Source organism: Opisthocomus hoazin, unplaced genomic scaffold (assembly GCF_030867145.1).
Source record: "Opisthocomus hoazin isolate bOpiHoa1 unplaced genomic scaffold, bOpiHoa1.hap1 HAP1_SCAFFOLD_53, whole genome shotgun sequence".
Taxonomy (NCBI): Eukaryota; Metazoa; Chordata; class Aves; order Opisthocomiformes; family Opisthocomidae; genus Opisthocomus; species Opisthocomus hoazin.
This window is the reverse complement of record NW_027449013.1, coordinates 599,117-619,906: the sequence shown is the minus strand read 5'-3', so window position 1 is coordinate 619,906 and position 20,790 is coordinate 599,117. Positions and strand designations below refer to the sequence as shown.

At 59.9% G+C, this 20,790-nt stretch overlaps 1 protein-coding gene across 1 annotated transcript; it reads right to left on the bottom strand.

The window, feature by feature from the left end:
• Positions 1 to 1,888: 1,888 nt before the first annotated feature.
• LOC142360187 (MAP kinase-interacting serine/threonine-protein kinase 2-like) lies at positions 1,889 to 20,161 on the bottom strand. Its single transcript, XM_075412426.1, is given in 15 exon segments — positions 1,889 to 2,047; positions 2,050 to 2,198; positions 2,468 to 2,511; positions 2,615 to 2,779; positions 2,873 to 3,073; positions 4,592 to 4,687; positions 4,839 to 4,894; positions 5,224 to 5,328; positions 5,418 to 5,491; positions 6,018 to 6,097; positions 7,093 to 7,190; positions 7,337 to 7,438; positions 7,556 to 7,616; positions 9,702 to 9,753; positions 20,130 to 20,161. Coding segments are annotated over 15 exon segments (1,434 nt in total). The 3' UTR covers positions 1,889 to 1,928.
• Positions 20,162 to 20,790: the final 629 nt, after the last annotated feature.

Genomic DNA, 20,790 nt, shown 5'->3' with positions numbered 1-20,790 from the left:
GGCCAGAAAAGACGGTCCCTGCCCCAAGCTCCATCAACACCCGAGATCACCATGTCCCAAGCTCACTCACACACACCTCCCTGAAACAAAAAACAACAGATATTGCATAGTTTTGCTGTCAGCAGTCTTAAAACAAAAAGGAGAACTTTGTTTTGCTTTCAGAGACAGTGACTGCCCTCGGCTGAAGACCTGGGGGGAGTCTCTTCCCCGGCTCACAGCAAGCTCCCAAAGCCTTCCCCTGTGCACGCGATGGGCCGAGGCTGCTTTTTCAGAGTATAAAGCTCAAAGCATTCAGCTGGAAGGGAGAGGAGATCGCTAACGAAGGGGCACCCTCCCTCCCGGTGAGGCGCGGGGACGGCGGCGGGCGCAGCTCGGTGGCACGACGCGCGGCAGGCAGCGGGGCTTTGCCCCTCCGGCGTGGTGCCAGGGGGGGTTCGGACGAGCTGGAGGCCAGCCTGGCCCCCAGCACGGGCGCTGCTGGCTCACCCGGACAGATCCGGCCCCGCTCCGCAGAAACCAGCCAAGGGCCTCGTCCCAGTTCAGCACCCCCAGGCCCTCCCCCGCGAGCATTCCCTCCCTTCCCCAAAGCAAGCTCCGAGGAAAGCGTGACTCCATGCATGAACACACATGAACATGGATGCACACACATGAACACGCATGCCCAGCTCTCCCCAGCCGCCCGTCCCACCCTGCACTGCCGCCGCGACCCCAAACCCTCCGGCCCCGCATCCCGAGCCCTTCCCAAGCTGCTCCCCAGTGCCGTGGCCCTCGGGTGCTGCCGCCAGCCCGGCCGCTCGCCCACCGGCACATCCTGGGGCACTCGGCACCCTCGGCACCCCCAGACCCTCCGGCCACGGCAGCCTCGGGGACAGCCCGAAGCCACGCCAGGTCACACTGCCCTGCGAGTCCCAGTGCTCTTTAAAGGGGGGTCCTTCCCTTCCCACAGAGCACCCCGCTATTCCCGCAGGGGTAATATTTTCTGGCTGCTCCAGCCGCCCTGGAGACCTCATCCTGCCCTGCACCTCCACCAGCCACTGGTGAGCCCCCCCCTCCACAAACAGGGGTGCAACGCACGGCCCAGCGCAAGAGCACGGCCCCAGGCGCCTGAGCATCCCCCCGGCTCTGACCTTACCCCCGGGGAGCCGCCGGCCGGAGCGCGGGGGGAAAGGAAGACATTTCTCCATGCCCTGCAGAAAAGCACAGCTAGCAGTTTAAAAACATTAAAAAAAAAAAAAAAAAAAAAAAGAAAAAAAAGGGGTGCACAGCTTACTCTGAAAGCAGGCTGCCGAGGAGAGAGGGCGGCTCAGTGGGACGGGGAGCTGCTCCCTCGCTGGCACCGTCTCTCCCCGGCCCGAGCTGCTCCCTGCCCGCCGCAGCCCCTCGAAGCGCAGCCGGGGATGCCCCCGAGCACGGGACGGCGGGGGTCCCTGCGCCCGGGAGATGCCTCCCAGACCCCCGGGAGGGGGGGTTTGTGGGATCGACCCCAACATCGGAGAAAGACCCGCAGCTCCGAACGGAGGGACGAGGTTAAAACGCAACTCCCGTTGTCGAAAACGCGACCGAGGGCCTTTTGTTCACAGCATGAAATGAGCTGAACTCGGCAAAGCGGCCGCGGATACAAAGAGTCCTTTGGTGTCAGGGAGGGAGGAAAAAATCTCAGAGGAGAAACCAAGAGTCGGGGAAACAAAAGTCCGTGTGTCAGTCAGATGTCCTGGGTGAAGCAACCTTAATGATTTAATACCTTAAAAAACAGATCTTCAAGAAACCCTCCCAACCCCAGACCTACAAGATCAGCAAAACCCTGGAAACCAGCCACAGGGACGAGTCCTGATCTTGTCACTAGCCAGAAATGGTGGGGGTTGGGGGGGGAGGGAAGAAAGAAGGAGGATGGGGGGGACGTGGGGTACAGCAGGTCCGAGGGGTGCAGCTCACGCTTGGTCAGCCACCAGGACCACGGGGGCTACCAGGTGCTGCCCAGCAGCCACCGCCTTGACCAGGTTGCACTTCTGCCGCTGCTTGGCCACCAGCTTGGACTCAGGAGGGGGTAGAGCTGCATGGCCCATGAGGTAGCACTGATGGTGACGGGCCGTGCTTCCTCCTCCGCCTCCTCTTCCTCATCCTTGTCGCACCATGTCAGCTGGCGGCTGACGGCGACGGCCTCTGCGGCGAAGGAGGTGAGCTCTTTGGCACTGCTCTTCCTGCAGGGAGAAAGCGGCTCAGGGTGGGATGCGGGGGGCTGCAGGGAGGTTGGGGGGCAAATATCGGGGTGTCCCCTCACGCGCATGCCACGCCAGATGGGTCAGGCACCAAAAACACGGCTCCAGCCCGAATCACGTGCTGCAACAGCTGCCCAGATGGCGAGAGCTGCAGCCAAGCAGAGCTGAGAGCAGCTCACTGGGGAGAGGAGCCAGGATTTGGGGGGCTGGAATGTGTCCCCCACCCCCACCCCAGGGCCACCCACGCTCACCTCTGCAAGATGATGGGGGTCAGCAGGGTGTTATCCAGGGCACACTGCAACGAAACGCAGCCAGGTCAGAGCCGAGCACCCCGCAATGGGGTGTCCCCCCACCCCGGCATTGGGGAGTGGAGGGGGCGGGGGGGCAGCAGCACTCACCCCCTGCACCCAGGGGTGCTCCAGGACCTGGGCCGCACTGAGCCGCTTCTTGGCATCTGTCACCAGCAGCCTGGAAATGAGATCTTTGGCCCCAGAGGAGATGTGCGCCCAGTCCTTGTCAGGAAACTCGTACTTCCCTTCCTGGATGCTCTCCAAGAGCATCACCTGGGTGGGGGGGTAAATAAAAAAGGGGCTGAGCTGGGAGGGGTGCTGCCAAACCAGCGGCGGGTTTCGGCACTGCCGGGGTCTGCCACGCACCTCGCAGGTGTAGCACGACTTGCCGCTGTCCCAGTCACAGTCGGAGCCGCAGTGGCCCACGAAGGGGGGGTACCCGCTCAGCATGAAGTACAGGACGACGCCCAGGCTCCACAGGTCGCAGCGCTTGTCGTAGGTGGGCGTCTCCTCGTAACCGTATAAAGTTTCCACCACCTCCGGGGCCATGTACTCGGGGGTGCCGCACTGCGGGGAGAGGCAGGGGTGAGCCCCAAAGGACAGGGGAGCGATGGGGCAGAGCTGAGAGGCAGGGGGGGGGGTGTCTGCCAGAACTAAGGGGCTACCCCCTCCAAAATGAGGGTGCAGACACGGCCGCTTCCCGGGTTTGGTCCTGGCAGGGCAGATCATCCCGGCCAGGTTTCCCATCGCCACGCGGGGGATGTCACAGCCCTGCCACCCCGAAAAAAATAAAACCCTAAAGGGGTGCAACACCCCCCCGGACTGCCCCCCAGCACTGCCGCCACCGGGCCGGCTCAGCGGGGCAGCGTCCGTCCCATCGCCCGGGACATGGCGGGCGGGCGGCGGGGACGGAGCCGGCTCTGCCTGTTCCCCTGCCTGACGCGGGCAGGGCCGCCGCAGCGGGCGCCGGATCCGGGTGCCGGAGGAGTTAACGCTGGCGCGAGGCGAGAGCCAGCGGTCCCGTTCCCCCATGGTTCCCCCACGGCTGCCGGGGCTCTGGGGCTTTCCAGCGCACGTGACCCGACCCGCAGCCCGCACCGCCTCGTGACCAGGGGAGAGCAGAGCTGCAGCCAGCAGATAATCACCCCGTAACATAACGAGAGGCCTCCAAACGAGACGCCTCGCCGGCCTCGGCAGCTGATGCCACCGCAAGAAGAAGAAAAACACCCACGCAAGCCCAACCCGCAGCACCCTGCATGGGCTTCCACCCGGCAGGGACCACAGCACCCACCCCCCTCTGCCCCCGCTGCTGAGAACGGGAAACTCGGGACACCTCAGAAATTCAGGTCCTCCCCCTGGCGGAGGGGAAACGCGGAGGAACAAGGGGGGGGGGTGTTTTGGCCCCCCCTCTGCTGTTGGGCACCCCGCGTGGGCCAGGGTCTGCCCCCCCCCAGCACGTGAGCACCCTGGAAACACCGTGAGCACCCCGAAAACAGCGGGGCACAGGGCAACACCTGCATGGGGGGGGGCCCTGCTGCTGGTGATAAGGGGAGCAGGGCTTTCTGCAGGGGGGGGCAGGCTTGGTATGTGCCCCCCCCCAAATGTGAGACAGCTCCTTGCAACGCAGGGGCACCCCAGAAGCTTTCGGGGTGCCCACCCTGCAGGGGCTGCACCGCACGCAAGCAGCCCCAGCCCCCTCTCACCCACAACCGGAGTGGGGGGGATCACGGTGGCCGCCCCAGCCCCTCGCCTGACCCACTTCTCCCCGAAAGCGCAGGCTCTGCACAGCTGCCTCCGCCGGGGCCGGCTGTTGCTAAGGCTCACGGCAGCCCGGGCTCTGCGCCAGCCCCCCCTGCGCTGCCCGGCCCCCCCGCGTTACAGAACCGCATCTCGCCCGCCGCTGCCGAGGGGGGTCCCGCAGCGATGGGAGCGACGAGCAGCGGGGGGCTGCACGCAGCCCCAAAGCCTGGGGGAGCCCCACCAGGGACATTCCCCCCTCCATGGACATTCCACAACACCCACCCCTCCCCCAGGACCCCCCCCATCGACATTATACCCCCCCTGCCCCATGGTCTGCACGCTTACCGGCGAGAGCAGCTCCGGGGTGGAAATGGGGGAGCAATTCCCCTTCAGTTTGATGCCACTTGCCAGGCCGAAGTCACAGATCTTCACTGGGGAGACCTGGGGAGGGGGGGAGCAGCGGTCAGTGACCCCCCCCAGCAGCCCCCGGGTACCCTCAGCCCCGCGTTCGCGCCCCAGCTGCCGCAGCAGCATCCCCCGCGGGGAACCAGGGCCCCCCCAGCCCCGGCACCACCCCCTGCTCCCCGCTCACCTGGTCCAGGCGCTCGCACAGAATATTTCCCGGTTTTAGATCCCTGTGAGCAATTCCTGGGAGGGGGGAGAAGAAGCGATGAGTGGAAAAGCCTGCCCCCCCTCCCCCCAAGATTTCCACAGCAGAAGGTCTGGGGGCGGCGCAGGGACCTCTCCCTCCCCACCCCAAATCACCGCCCGCGTCATGGCGAAGGGCACAAATTGCTGCTGGCCCCGAGTCCCGGCCAAACCGGAGGAGCAGACTCCGCACCACGACAACACGACGCAGCCGGGCCTGACCCTGCGCGCCCGCGGCCGGCACCGGCCCCTGCTCCCCGGGCAGGAGGGGGGGGCAGCACCCCCCGGCTGGGGGGGGCACGGCTGCACCCCGGGGTGGCTCGGCTCACCTCTGCTGTGCAAAAAGTGCAGGGCGCTGGCGATGTCCCGCACCACCGTGCTGGCCTCCAGCTCGTTCAAGCGGCTTCTCTGTTGGATGTGGGTCAGGATGGAGCCTGCGGCCGGGCGAGAGCGGAGTGGGGGCTCGTGGGTGTTGGGGGGGCTCCTGCCGCCCCCGCTCCCCCCGCCCCGGCACCGCACTCACCTCCCCTCATCTTCTCAAGCACCAGGTAAAACCTCTCCTCCTCCTCGAAGAACTCGATCAGCTGCAGGATGTTCCTGCGGGGACAGCGGCGTCAGCCTGGCATCCCCCCAAAAAGATCGCGGGGTCCCCCGCTCCCCGCAGCCCCTCACCCCACACGGCTCCCCGGGGCAGGGCCAACGGAGGAGAAAATCGGGTTTCCAGCGACTGAAACCACGCGGCTGGGGCCCCCAGCCACATTCCAGTGGGGAGAGGGGCTTCCAGCGCCGGGCCCTGCTCCCTAATTGCTCGCAGACCCTCCTGGCTCGCTCGCCCCGCTCCAGAAACAGCCCCGCTCAGCAGCTCTCTGCGGCGGGACGGCGAACGCCGCGGCGGCAGCTCGGCTCGCCCCTCGGCACTGCTCCAACTCGGCCGCCGCGGCCCCGTCGTCATGGCAAGCGGCTCCACGTCACCTCGGGATGCTCCCGGCGAGGCCACGCAGAGGGAGAGCCGCGCAGGAGGGCGGCCTGCCTGCCGCCCATGGGTGTCTCGAGCGTCAGCCCGGTCTCAGCCCGCGCCCTGTGCCCACGGTGGGGGATGGGGACGGCGGCTGCCCTGCGGTACCTGTGTCCCTGGCACAGATTCAGCATCGCCACCTCCCGTAAGACCCCACTGCAGACGTCGCCCTGGCGCTTCTCGATGATCTGCAAGGCAAAGCGGGCGAGACTCAGGGAGAGGCACCGCTGCTGGGGAGGGACCGGGGCCGGCAACCACCGCGCCCCAACCCACCCGGCGCTGGGGACCCCCGGGGCCGGGCAGAGGCAGGCGGGGGGTGCCCGAAGGGGTTAAGGCAGCAGAAGAGGCTGTTCCCGGCAGCAGGGCCAAGCCGCTCCCTCCCGGGGCCCGCAGCCAAGGCGAGCTCTGCGGCCGAGCCCCGGCGCAGCCGCCCCGGCAGCGGAGCACGGCCCTTCGCCCCGCCGGGCGCTGGCACAGCGGGTGCCTGGTGGACGTGCCATGGGGTGAGCAGGGGGTCTCCACCCACGGGGGAGAGCTGGGTGGTCTCACTGACCCCCAGCCCTTCGGGGCACACTGAACACCCAACCACCATGCAGCCCTCCCCCTGCCTCAGTTTCCCTCCTTGGGCACCCAAAAGCACCCCGGGGCAACAGGGGAAGCCAAGTGCCCCTTGCGTTTGGACACAGGGCCTGTCCCAGCCCCCCCACGCCGTGACTGGGAGCCTGTGGGGTGCAGGGATGCGGCACCACCATCCCCGACCCCAAAGCAGCTGGCTCACCCTGACCCCTCCATTGTTCACAGGGGCACGAAGACCTCCCTGGGGCGAGCGGGGGCTGGCCACCCTGCCGCACCACATGCCCCTGCTTGCCCCAAGTCCCTAGACGCGGCGCAAGCGTTAATTTAATCTCGCGTCTGCCCTAATTTACAGGGATAGGAGCGTGGCTAAGGGGGTTGACCAAGGTCCTGCAGCTGGGCGGTGGCAGAGGACAGCGTGCCACCTGCGTGGCCTGGCCCTGCCCCGCTCCTGCCCCTCTCCATCCCCTCTACCCCGTGAAACCGTCGTCCTGTGCCAGCTCCGCACAGCCAGGAGAGCCAGGAGCCCAGGATGTGGAGGGCAGAAGGGGAAACTGAGACAGGGGGTGGGCAGGAGCCGGCTCTGCAGCCCCAAGCCGCAGAGCTTTACCTTCACTGCGTACTCCTTGTTGGTGACGAGGTTAACGCAGGACTGGACTCTGCCTTGGGCCCCTTCTCCCAGCACCTCGTCATGCAGCCAGTAAACATCTGGCAGGAGAGAGGGCGCCTGAGCTGCCGGCCCCACCGCGGCACGGGACACCACGGCTGTCCCCGAGCCTGGGGACACCAGGAGGGCCCCAGCCCTGCCGCAGCCCGGGGGGGGACCCCTGGGGTCCCTGGGCAGCCCCGCTCACCTTCGAACCTGCCGGAGAAGCTGTCGGTGGCTCTGCAGTGCTGCTTCTTGTTCCTTTTCCTGGTGCTGGGGATGTCGATGGGCTGACTCAAAGGCACATCTGCGCCGGAGCAAAGCCACTGGCCTGAGTCACCCCCAGCCACCCTGCGCTCCCCCCAGCATTGCCAACCCTGGGGCAGCCCCCCAACGCCTTCGGGGGAATGCAGAGGGCCGACATCCCGAGGTCCAGGGCACTCGAAGACGGGCTCCAGGTCAAACGCCAGCTCGAAGGGGTTTTGTTCCTGCAAGGGCCAAGAACACGAGTGAGACGGCAGTTGCTGGACCAGCCGCCGCCGCCCGCCCGGTCCAGGCACGCCGCTGGCCTTGGCACACGCTCTGCTCGTGCAGGGCACCGGCTCACGGCGCTGCTGCCAGAGGGATGCAGCAGAGCCGGAGGAAGAGGAGGAGGAGGAGGAGGAGGAGGAAGGGTTTGACCACGTCTCCTGCCGGGGATGTTGCCGCGGGGTCATGCCTCTGTGCCAGCAGCCCCAGGCCGGCACGCGGGCGATGATGAGAGGGACTGGCGCTGCGCGTACCAACCCAGCCCCGAATATCCACCCTGACCTGAACTACAGCGAGGGGGGGAGGACGAAGAGCCACAGGGCAGGACGGGCTCTGGAGCCACCGCACCGCGTCCTCCCACCTCCCCGCAAGGTCACGGGGGGCCGGAGCCCACTCAGCGCCGCTCCGGTGAGCGCCGTGCCCGTGGCTGCGTGATGCCTGTGACCTGGCAGGATCGGGCCCCGCTCCCAACCCTCCCTGCACCCCGCATGGGTGATGGGTGTGGGAACCACTGCCTCCCCCACCCCAAACCCAGCGCCTCCGCCCCCAGCACCCCAAAGGGGACATGGGGAACTTCAGCCCCCCCCGAGCCACCCCACCGCGGGACGGGGCAGTGCCGGGGGCACCCGGCCGCGAGGCGAAAGGGCCCCGTCCTCCGCGGGGTTACGAAATCTGTTTGGGTGGAGGCAGCAGCTCCCGGCGGCGTTCCCCAACCCACCCCGGTGCCCCGGTGCCCGGGCCGGCTGCCAGCCCCAGCGCGGCGCGGGAGCAGCCAGCCCCGGCCACCGCCGCCAGAAACAGCCCGAAAGCGCCTGTTTGCTGCCGGGGCGGCTCTCGAGGGGCCGGGGGGTCCCCATCGCGGTGCGGGGATGCCACGAGCATCTCCCCCAACCAAGCACCACTCCTGATGCCTGAAAACGCTCCTGCGCAGCGTTTGGCCAGATTCCCCCCTCACCCCCCTAAAAAAAGACAGTATCAGGGTTTGCGGAGTGCGGTGTCACCCTCCAGCCCCCCCCAAGGCCCCCATGTCATGGCGGGGATGAACGGCTCGGGCCCAAGTCCCTGCACCACGGGCAGGATGAGGCCTCCCGGGGGGGGCACCAGGGGTGTACACGGGGGACAGGGGGCCCTGCCCGCTGCCGCAGCACCGGCGCACAAAAGGTTTGGGGGATGGGACACACAGGGCAGACGCTGCGCGGCGGCTCCGGCAGCGCATCCGAGGTGTCCCCCGTGTCCCCCCCATCCTGGTCCCCAACCACCCGGGGTGGGGGAACGTAGGGGGGGATGGAGGGGGGGATGGGAGGGGGGGATGGAGGGGGGGCCCAAACCCCAGCCAGAAGTCCTCAAAGCAGGATTAGGTGTCAGCTAAAATAAGCCAGGCAGGTTTCGGGTGAGGTCCCTGCATCCCTCGCAGCCCCGGGAGCCAAACTAAACAAAGCTCCCACGAAGTTGCCTGGCTGACGAGAGCCAGCGTTTGGGGGACCCAGACCCCCCCCTCGCACGACAGCGGCCGGGAGGGACGGGGGTCCTGGTGCCCCGGCCACAGCCCCCCTGCCAGGATCTGGCCCTCGCACAACAGGTCCCGGGCTGGGCCCGGCAGCCCCCCACCCCCTGCTCGCAGACGTGCGGTGAATGAGTGCAGCTGGGGGGGGGGGGAACATGCAGCCCACCCGCTGACCCACCCCACGGGGGACACCCGTGGGAGCTGCAGCGGGGTGAGCAAAGCCTTGCTGTGGGGGGGGTGTGTGGGGGGGGGTGTCTGACCCCCCTCGGGGAGCACCCCGACCCCCGGGCCAGCGGGACATGTGGGTCCTGCGGCCCGGGTTGGGTGGCAGCACCCTGAGCGCTCCCCTCCCTCCTCGGGGGGGGGGGCGGGAAGGGGGAGGTCGCTGATGTGTGTCCGTGCCCCCCCCCCCCCACCCCGGGCAGGGGATCCAACCGCCGCAGACCCGCACCCCAACCCCGCACCCTCCCATCCCCCCCGGAGCACCCCAACCCCCTCCCCCCCCCCCGGAGCATCACGGGGGCGGGGAGCACCCCCTTACCTTGAAGGAGCGGTGGAAACCGGGGATCTCAGATTCCTTCTGCACCACCTTGCTGCGGGCGGGGGGAAGGGAGAAAGAAGGGAGGGGTGCGGGGTAGGAAAAAGCCCAACCAACCAACCAACAAAAACAGGAAAATAAACCGGGAGGGGGGGGAGGGATGCAGAGGGGCGGGCAGAGCCATCGGGGGGGGGCCGAGGGTAGGCCGAGACCTGTGGAGAGAGGAGACCGGGGGGGCGGGTGTCAGGGGGCTGTGGCCCGCACGGGGCCCGCACGGAGCCCCCCTGGTCCCAAAACCCCCCCGGCGCTCACCGGCCCCGCAGAGCCGCCGCTGCCGGGGGTACCGCAGCCCGCTCCGCTCCGCATCGCTCCGCACCGCCGGGAGGGGACGTGCCCCTGCCCCCCCCCCCCGCAGCTTTATGGCGGCGGCTCCGCCCCCCACCCCGCCCCCGCCGTGTGACACCGCCCCCCCGCCCCGCCCCCGCCGTGTGACACCGCCCCCCCGCGGGGACACACCCCCACCCCACCCCCCACGCTGCGCCCAGGGGCGGGGACCCCCACAGCCCCCCCCTGGCTGCACCAGGCGGGGTGCGGGGAGCCCCACGGACACCCCCCGGGTTCCCCCCTCCCCACAGCCCACACATGTCACGAGCGGGGCGGTGCTCAGCCGCGAGGCCTGCGCGCGGCAGGGGGTCACAGCACAGCCCCCCCCACCCCGGCCCCACCCCGGCTGGGTGGCACCGTGGGAGCCTGTCACGGCGCGGGTGTCCCCCCCTCCCCTCCCCCCCACCCCACGTATCGCTTGACGCCGACCCGGGCTCAGAACGCACGCGCCTAGCGGCGGCGCCTCGGCCAATGGCTGCGCATGACGTCACCGCCCGCACCGCCTATTGGCTGCTCGCCCCCTCCCGAGCCGCCATCGCCCCGCCCCCCAGTGCCCCGCCCCTCCCGGGCACCGCGTCACGCTCCGCCCCCCTCCCCGCAGTTCGGGTGTGCCCCCCCCCCCCCCAAAGTGCCAGTGGGGCCAGAGTGGGGGGGTCGGGACCCCCCAAGCCCCCCCAAATCCCGCCCCCCTCGCAGCCGGGGCAATCAGCGCCCCGCTCTACATTAGCGCTGCTAACGAGGGCGCCCCAATTAGCGACACTCCTGCTAATGCACCCCAGGATGCCACTGGCCTTCTTGGCAGCCAGGGCACGCTGCTGGCTCATGGTCAGCCTGTCGTCCACCAGGACACCCAGGTCCCTCTCCGCAGAGCTGCTCTCCAGCAGGGCCGCCCCAGCCTGTACTGGTGCCTGGGGTTGTTCCTCCCCAGCTGCAGGACCCTGCATTTGCCTTTGTTGAACCTCATCAGGTTCCTCTCTGGCCAGCTCCCAGCCTGTCCAGGTCTCGCTGAATGGCAGCACAGCCTGCTGGTGTATCCACCACTCCTCCCAGTTTGGTGTCATCAGCAAACTTGCTGAGGGTACACTCTAACTCTTCATCCAGGTCACTGATGAAGAAGTTAAACAAGGCTGGGCCCAGTGCTGACCCCTGGGGCACACCGCTAGTTACCGGCCTCCAACCAGACTCAGCGCCGCTGATGACAACCCCCTGAACTCTGCCATTCAGCCAGTTCTCAATCCACCTCACCGACCACTCGTCCAGCCCACACTGCCTGAGCTTCCCTAGGAGGATGTGATGGGAGACCGTGTCGAAAGCCTTGCTGAAGTCGAGGCAGACAACACCCACGGCTCTCCCCTCCTCTACCCAGCCAGTCGTGCCATCGTAGAAAGCTCCCTGCACGCTCCTGGCCTGTCTGCACACTCACTGCACGCTTAATGCACACTTACCGCGTGCTCCTTGCATGGTCACTGCTCACGCTCCACGCTCACGACTTGCTCCCTGTGCACGCCTGGCCTCTCTGCACACTCCCTGCACGCTCCCTGCACACTCAACTGAACCACGGAACCACGGAATGTTTGGGGGTTGCCACGGCGCTCTGTGAGTCACGGAATCACGGAATGTTCGGGGTTGGAAGGGACCTCTGTGGGTCACGGAATCACGGAATGTTTGGGGGTTGGAAGGGACCTCTGTGGGTCACGGAATCACGGAATGTTCGGGGTTGGAAGGGACCTCTGTGGGTCATCTAGTCCAACCCCCTGCCCAAGCAGGGCCACCCAGAGCAGGCTGCTCAGCATCACGTCCAGGCGGGTCTGGAATATCTCCAGAGAAGGAGACTCCACAGCCTCCCTGGGCAGCCTGGGCCAGGGCTCTGTCACCCTCAGAGGCAAGAAGTTCTTCCTCGTGTTCAGCTGGAGCTTCCTCTGCTCCAGTTTGTGCCCGTTGCCCCTTGTCCTATCGCTGGGCACCACTGAACGGAGTTGGGCCCTGTCCTCCTGACCCCCACCCTGCAGATATTTAGAGGCATTTCTAAGGTCCCCTCTCAGCCTTCTCTTCTCCAGGCTGAACAAGCCCAGCTCCCTCAGCCTTTCCTCGTAGGAGAGATGCTGCAGTCCCCTCATCATCCTCCTAACCCTCCTCTGGACTCTCTCCAGTAGCTCCTCATCTTTCTTGAACTGGGGAGCCCAGAACTGAACAGAGCACTCCAGATGAGGCCTAACTAGGGTGTAGAGGGGAAGGAGAACCTCCCTTGACCTGCTGGCCACACTCCTGCTAATGCACCCCAGGATGCCATTGGCCTTCTTGGCAGCCAGGGCACGCTGCTGGCATATGGTCAGCCTGTCGTCCACCAAGACACCCAGGTCCCTCTCCGCAGAGCTGCTCTACAGCAGGGCCGCCCCAGCCTGTACTGGTGCCTGGGGGAGTTTCACAAACCAAGACAGAATGTCTACAACAGAAAGGAAGACCAAAAAGTGAATGTCAAAAAGTGAAAAACCGACAGAGATTAAAGAAACAAAGGAAAAATATAGAACAATACAAGTAAGTACTAAGGAATGACACAAAACTCTTGAAGAAAACCAGATTTGAAATCCTCACACTTCACACAAACATTAAAATAAGGAAGGAGATTAAGGAAGTAAAGGGCAAAACTTATAACCCATGGCAGCAAAGTAAATCCGCTGCAGAAACGCAATGTAGAAAGCAAGGGCACTCTGGAAACCCTTCGACTTAGAAAGAAACTTAACTAGGGAGGAAGATTAAGGAAGTGAAGGCAAAACCTAAAAACCTGAGGGCAGCACACTAAAACAGACATAGAAAGACAATGCAAAAATCTAGAGACCTAAAGCAAAACAAGCAATACCCACAAATATAGGCAATGATTTCAAAAACTTAGCCTTCAATAAGATCTCAGTAGGGAGGAGGATGAAGGAAGTGAAGGGACAAACGAAACAAAAGAGTGGCAGCAAACTAAAATGAGATGTAGAAAGACAATGTACAAAGCCAAGGTGTTCTGGAAAAACAACAAAAAGGTGACTAGAACAGAATGGAAGACGAAGACATGAATGTCAACAAGTGAAATACCAACAGAGATTAGGGAACAAAAGAAAAACTATAGGGAAATACAAGGACCACAAACTAAAAGAGAGATTTCGAAAGAAAATCTGTAATACTAACGACCTAAGGAATGACACAAAACTCTTGAAGACAGCGATTTCAAAACGTTAACACTTCAAATGAACCTTGAAATAGGGAGGAAGATTCAGGAAACCAAGGCAAAAACTAAAAACCGAGGGCAGCACACTAAGGCACACACGGCAAGGCTATGCAAAAAGCTAGAGATATACAGCAAAACTAGCAATACCTACAAATACAGGCAATGATTTCAAAAACTTAGCCTTGAATAAGATCTCAATAGGGACGAGGATGAAGGAAGTCAAGGGAAATACTAAACAAAAGAGTGGCAGCAGACTGAAACAGCTGTGGAAAGGCAATGTAAAAAGCCAGTATAAAGACACAAACAAAGACAGAATGACTACAGCAGAAAGGAAGACCAAGAAAAGAATGTCAAAAAGTGAAAAACCCACAGAGATTAAAGAAACAAAGGAAAAAAAATAGAACAATACAAGTAAGTACTAAGGAATGACACAAAACTCTTGAAGAAAACCAGATTTGAAATCCTCAGACTTCACACAAACATTAAAATAAGGAAGGAAGATTAAGGAAGTAAAGGGCAAACCTTATAAACCATGGCAGCAAAGTAAATCCGCTGCAGAAACGCAATGTAGAAATCAAGGGCACTCTGGAAACCCTTCGACTTAGAAAGAAACTTAACTAGGGAGGAAGATTCAGGAAGTCAAGGCAAAAAGTAAAAACCGAGGGCAGCACACTAAGGCAGACACAGCAAGGCTATATGCAAAAAGCTAAAGAACTACACCAAAACTAGCAATACCTACAAATACACGCAATGATTTCAAAAACTTAGCCTTCAATAAGATCTCAATAGGGACGAGGATGAAGGAAGTCAAGGGAAATACTAAACAAAAGAGTGGCAGCAGACTGAAACAGCTGTGGAAAGACAATGTAAAAAGCCAGCATAAAGACACAAACCAAGACAGAATGACTACAGCAGAAAGGAAGACCAAGAAATGAATGTCAAAAAGTGAAAAACTGACAGAGATTAAAGGAAAAAAGAAAAAAATAATAGAACAATAAAGGTAGGTACTAAGGAATGACACAAAACTCTTGAAGACAACAATATGTGAAATCCTCAGACTTCATACAAACACTGAAATAGGGAGGAAGATTATAGGAAGGGCAAATCTAATAACCCATGGCAGCAAACTAAATCCGCTGCAGAAACACAATGCAGAAAGCAAGGGCACTCTGGAAACCCTTCGACTTTGAAAGAAAACTTAATTAGGGAGGAAGATTAAGGAAGTCAAGGCAAAACCTAAAAACCTGAGGGCAGCACACGAACACAGACATAGCAAGGCTATGCAAAAAGCTAGAGATCTACAGCAAAACAAGCAATACCTACAAATACAGGCAATGATTTCAAAAACTTAGCCTTCAACAAGATCTAAGTAGGGAGGAGGATGAAGGAAGTCAAGGGACAAACGAAACAAAAGAGTGGCAGCAAACTAAAATGAGATGTAGAAAGACAATGTAAAAGCCAAGGTTCTTAAGGTGCCAGTATTTAATGTCAATGTCTCTGTATTTCAAGGTCAGGACTGCAACAGTTCTGCTGTCTGTGGACACCAGTGAGAGATGACCTGCTTTTCATTCGTTCAGGCACTGCACCTACACTTAGTCACAGATCTGATTTTTTTTTTATGTTTTCCTCTCCAAGATGTAATAGACAACAGGGCACTCTTTAAGTGAAGTTAAATAGCAATTCTACTGATTTAAATACAAAAAGTTTTCGCCTGTGGTACATTCATCCACAAGAACTTTAACACCTCTTGATAGAAGGAATAATAAGAAACATGACACTTTACCAAACTAGCTGCAGTGGTATTTTCTAGTTTTAGTTTTAACAAAGCACCTGTGTGGAAGTTGCAAGCTCTCCTTATAGATTAGCAAACTTAGCAAGGACAAGACTGTGACAAGAGCAGGAGCTGCGACCAAGAACCAGCGAAAAGCAGCTTTGCAGTTTTGCAACGAGATAGAACGAACCGAGCATGCGCAGCGCCCCGGATGTAACTCACGGGCAAATGAGGAAGACTACTGAAAGAGATGAAGTAACGACCTAAGACCACCAGAGACTACCCAGGAGCTCTAATACACCTGCTAAAGGAGAATTGGAATAGATTCATACGCTCTCAAAAATATAACGATTAATATGCATATTGTAGTTCTATTTAACCTGAAATTAAAGGGTGTTTGGCGCACACGTTTGGAGGAGAGATCCCCCATGTGCCCGGCGCCGTAATAAAGGACACCTGGTTAACAGCATACATTGTGCTGTTAGGTTATTACCGGATCTGTGAATCACTCTAACCATCGTTTTCCCTTTTGACTAGAAAATGAAAATCCTCAACAGCAGATAGCCCTGAAATAAGCTTCAGTCAAATCTGGACCCAATACAGGGTGTGCGTTATGATATGCCACAGATCGGGACTTGACTCTTCAAAACAATCATGCACTAAGGAAAATTTTAGGTTGTTATGCAGAGTTTTAACTCGAGTCTTGGCAACCGCATTTGGGACATGAAAGGTATCAGCACTACAGTACTACGTGCAGTAGAGAAAACCGCTCTTGCAGTTCAATTCCAACGCCGCATCCTCAAACAAACTGAAGCTGCTGTGTTTGAGCAACATGGGTGGAAATCTCACCTGCCACGCTGAAGTGACGCTGGGGTATTTCTTCACCTTGTAGTCTCTTTCCTCAGGCTTAGTGAATCTCTCCCAGAGTCTGAGGCAAAGCCCATGGATTTCTCCTGTTTGCAACAGGGGATGTCTGAGCCGTCACATGGTGGTTTGTTGTGGGGTACCACTTGTACCCTGGATTTGCCTTCATAAATGCATCCCTGTACTAGAAAGAAAAGGAAAACTTCCAGTCAGGTCACTCATGAGAATGCAGTATCCACAGGGCAACACAGTGCACTGCTTGTAATGGGATTTAAGACAGTAAAGAATCCTTAAATAGCTTGATTTTTAACAGTTTAATCACATGTTTAGAGTCTGACTGCCAACACAACCGAACAAAAGAAATACCATGATAGGAAGAGTTGTATTTCAAAAAGCGAGGTTTCTCTTTACCCACCTGAGGGTCTATCACCCAGAGCAGGCTGAAGTTCTGATCCTGCAAACTGCTCCCCACTGCTTCTCTGCTCACCTTGGCGAACAAGGACAGCTGTTCCCATTCTTTTGCAGGTACAATATTTCCAGTTTTACACTGCAGTTTCAATGAAATGAAGACATACATTTAGCAATACATGCAGAATGATGCTCCCAGAACAGGCAAAGAAATAAAACCTATGACCAGGATCACCTCATTTTCAGCAACTTCGGATACATCATCCCCGTGTTCCCACCAAAATGTACCACGCTGCATCAAATCAACCAGGAAAAAAAATCTTCAGGTAACGCTGACCCACACACACGCTGTATCTTCAGAACCGGGCGTCTGTATGAAACTTGCACACTCAGGGCTGCGACCCCTCCCCCCTCACCCCTTTTCTCTCTCCCTCAGCCCGGGCTGGGAGCTCACCTCACCAGGGAAGGACACCAGGGAAGGACACCAGCCTCACCGAGGGACAGGGAGGGGAGAGGGAGCAGAGAGAAAGGCAACACACAGGGAGGGGAGAAGGGAGCAGAGGGAAAGGCAACACACAGAGAAGCAGCTCTGCCTTCCCTTGCTCAGCCCACAAGCCCGCTGGTGCCTGTGCCCAGGGGCTCCGTCTCCGTCCCCTGCCCCTCCCCAGCTCTGGGCTCCCCCCCGGGGCTGCCCCGGCCGGGCCCAGCTCCAGCGGGGAGCTCCCCCCCGCCCCCCTCGCGTGGCCAGCAGGCAGCACAGCCCCCAGTGCCCGCCCCACGGCCCCGCTCCCCTCACGGGCAGCCCCAGCCCTCACCTCAGCCGGGGCCTGCAGTGGATCCTGTCCCTGCCACACCAACATGGCCACCCAGCAGCCCCTGCCCCGGGCCTGCAGCTCCCAGCATGCCCCGCGAACCAACATGGCCACCCAGCAGCCCCTGCCCCGGGCCTGCAGCTCCCAGCATGCCCCGCGAACCAACATGGCCACCCAGCAGCCCCTGCCCCGGGCCTGCAGCTCCCAGCATGCCCCGGGAACCAACATGGCCACCCAGCAGCCCCTGCCCCGGGCCTACAGCTCCCAGCATGCCCCGGGAACCAACATGGCCAGCAGCAGCCCCTGCCCCAGGGCAGGCCCCAGGACTACAGCTCCCAGCATGCCCCGGGGCGCCCCCCCACACCCTGCCTTCCACCCTCTGGAAGCCTTTTCTTTCTTTCCTAACAGCTGAGCATTTAACTGACTAAATCTCAGAGGTACTCTTGTTTCTTCTCAACAAAGCAGCCATCTCCATCTGCTCACATCTGCCAAGCACACATCCAGGCAGCCCAGGAGAGCACGGGGTCCCATCTGCTCCCTGTCCCTCACACAGCAAGGAGGGTGACAGCCACCAGCCCCTGTGAGCTGGCAGCTCGCCAACAGCCACCGCGAAAAGGGACACAGCCCCTGCTCAGACACCACGGGCCTCTGGAATGGCTTTCCAGAAAGGTACCCAGGAGAGGGACAAAGAAGGACCGAGCTTCTGCAAGATCAGAGCAGAATGAGAAAGCCCAGAGTGTAACTTGGCAACACTCCAAAAGTGAGAAAAGACACCAAATTCTTCTGAGGATGTCACATCATCTTGGCAGACCAGTGCCCTTGCCCGCGTGCCGACAGGACCCACCAAAGTCGTACTCCTGAGATTTTCACCATCTGTGGTGGAAAGCCACTGGGTTTAACTGACGCCTCCAGCCCTTGGGACAGACAGACAGACAGATGAGAGGCTGTAAGGAAGAAAGAACCCCATGCTACGTCTACATCACCAAATGTCTCCAGGCACGTCAGACCTCAGCACGCTTCCCAGTTCCTCACAGCTTGTTTTGGTTTCGGCTGCCGCCGGCAACAAAAGCGCCACGCGGCCGCCCCTCCCCCCGCCGGCGTGCGGAGGAGAATGGAAAGAAAGAGGCAGAAACTGGTGGGTCGGGATAAGGGCAGTTTAACAGAACAGCAAACTGAGGGAAAACAGGAACAACAACCATACAAATAAGGAGAAAACACAACCACGAACCGTACAACAGCCGCTCTCCCGAAACCGGACCGGCGCTGCGCCCGCCCCAAGCCGCGAGTGCGTTCCCGCCGCGCCGCTCCCCCCACCGGAACCCAGCGTGACGTCACATGGTATGGAATACCGGGCTCTGTTTGGCCAGGTGGGGTCAGCCCCCACCCCCCGGCTGTGCCCCTTCCTGGTGTCTGGTGAAAATTAACCCTGTCCTGGCCAAACCCAGGACATTATCCACCCCTTATTCCATACCATCTACGTCATGCCCAGGTCCCCCATTGTCCAGTTGATCACCACCACTTCTCCTGTCTCCAGATATCATTCCTTTAATCTATGGATCATCACTCTAAAGTGTCCGTTGAGTTCATTTAATCCATGACTTCAGGCTCCATCTGTCGTAATGGTCTTCCATGGCGGGAGAGGTGATGTGTGGTGATGGGCGGTCACTTGCTGCATCCGGAGCTCACGGCTGATGTATCTGGTGCAGCCCGTGCCCACAGTCTGCAGGAGATGTTGATCTTGATGAAGTCGCTGGATGCCAGTTGTTGAAAACCAGGTCCAGTTCCATCATCACCGTGCTCTGCTAGGTTTTCATTGAAAAAGTCCATCCTTCTTTAATCTGGACGATTCTTACTATGCTACTACTGGTACAACATATAACAATTATAACAGTGATAACAGACAGTGACAGGGTTATTTAACAACTAACTTTATACAATTTATTTATGGACTATTCTCGCCCAAAATTAAATCCCCATGAGGTACACATCGGACTTCCCCATCCTTCCGCATTACCCACCAGGTACACCCAGGTCCTTGAGCAAAAGCAATCCCCCGGACGGGCTTGCCTTTGCCCGAGGCAGGACTAACCCAAACTGTCTTCCCTAACATGTTCCGCATGTGCACTACAGGGACTTTATCCCCTTCTACTGGGCGCTGAGGTTTTGACTGGGCAGGACCAGCCCTGTTGGTGGACCCTCTGGTGTTGACCAACCAGGTGGCCTTTGCTAAATGGGTATCCCAGTTTTTGAAAGTCCCACCCCCCATTGCCCTCAAAGTGGTTTTTAGCAGCCCATTGTAACGTTCAATCTTTCCAGAGGCTGGTGCATGCTAGGGGATGTGATACACCCACTCAATACCATGTTCTTTGGCCCAGGTGTCTATGAGGCTGTTGCGAAAGTGAGTCCCGTTGTCTGACTCGATTCTTTCGGGAGTGCCATGTCGCCACAAGACTTGTTTTTCCAGGCCCAGGATGGTATTCCGGGCGGTGGCATGGGGCACAGGGTAGGTTTCCAGCCATCCGGTGGTGGCCTCCACCATTGTGAGCACGTAGCGCTTGCCTTGGCGGGTTTGTGGCAGTGTGATGTAGTCAATCTGCCAAGCCTCCCCATATTTATATTTTAGCCATCGTCCTCCATACCACTGAGGCTTTACCCGCTTGGCTTGCTTGATTGCAGCGCATGTCTCACATTCATGGATAACCTGTGCGATAGTGTCCATGGTCAAGTCCACCCCTCGGTCACGAGCCCATCTGTATGTCGCGTCTCTTCCTTGGTGGCCCGAGGTGTCATGGGCCCACCGAGCTATAAAGAGTTCACCCTTATGTTGCCAGTCCAGATCCACCTGAGCCACTTCAATCTTAGCAGCCTGATCTACCTGGTGGTTGTTTTGATGTTCTTCAGTGGCCCGACTCTTAGGGACGTGGGCGTCCACGTGACGGACTTTTACAGCCAACTGCTCTAGCCGGGCAGCAATATCTTGCCATAATGGGGCAGCCAGTTGTTCTTCTTCCATTGCTGCAGCCACCACCACAAGGCATTGGCCACCATCCAAGAGTCAGTGTAAAGATAGAGCACTGGCCACTTCTCTCGACTGGCAATGTCTAAAGCCAGCTGGATGGCTTTCACCTCTGCAAACTGGCTGGACTCACCTTCTCCCTCGGCAGTTTCCGCGACTTGTCGTGTAGGGCTCCATACAGCAGCCTTCCACCTCCGCTGCTTCCCCACAATGCGACAGGACCCATCTGTGAACAGGGCATACTGTTTCTTATCTTCTGGCAGCTGGTTATACAGTGGGGCCTCTTCAGCACGTGTCACCTCCTCCTCTGGCGATGCTCCAAAATCTTTGCCTTCTGGCCAGTCCATGATGACCTCCAGAATTCCTGGGCGACTGGGGTTTCCCATTCGGGCGCGCTGGGTGATCAGAGCGACCCACTTACTCCACGTAGCATCGGTGGCATGATGCGTAGAGGGGACCCTCTCTTTGAACATCCAGCCCAGGACCGGCAATCGTGGTGCTAGGAGGAGCTGTGCTTCAGTGCCGACCACTTCTGAAGCAGCTCGAACGCCTTCATATGCTGCCAGAATCTCTTTTTCAGTGGGAGTATAGCGGGCCTCGGATCCTTTGTATCCCCGGCTCCAGAA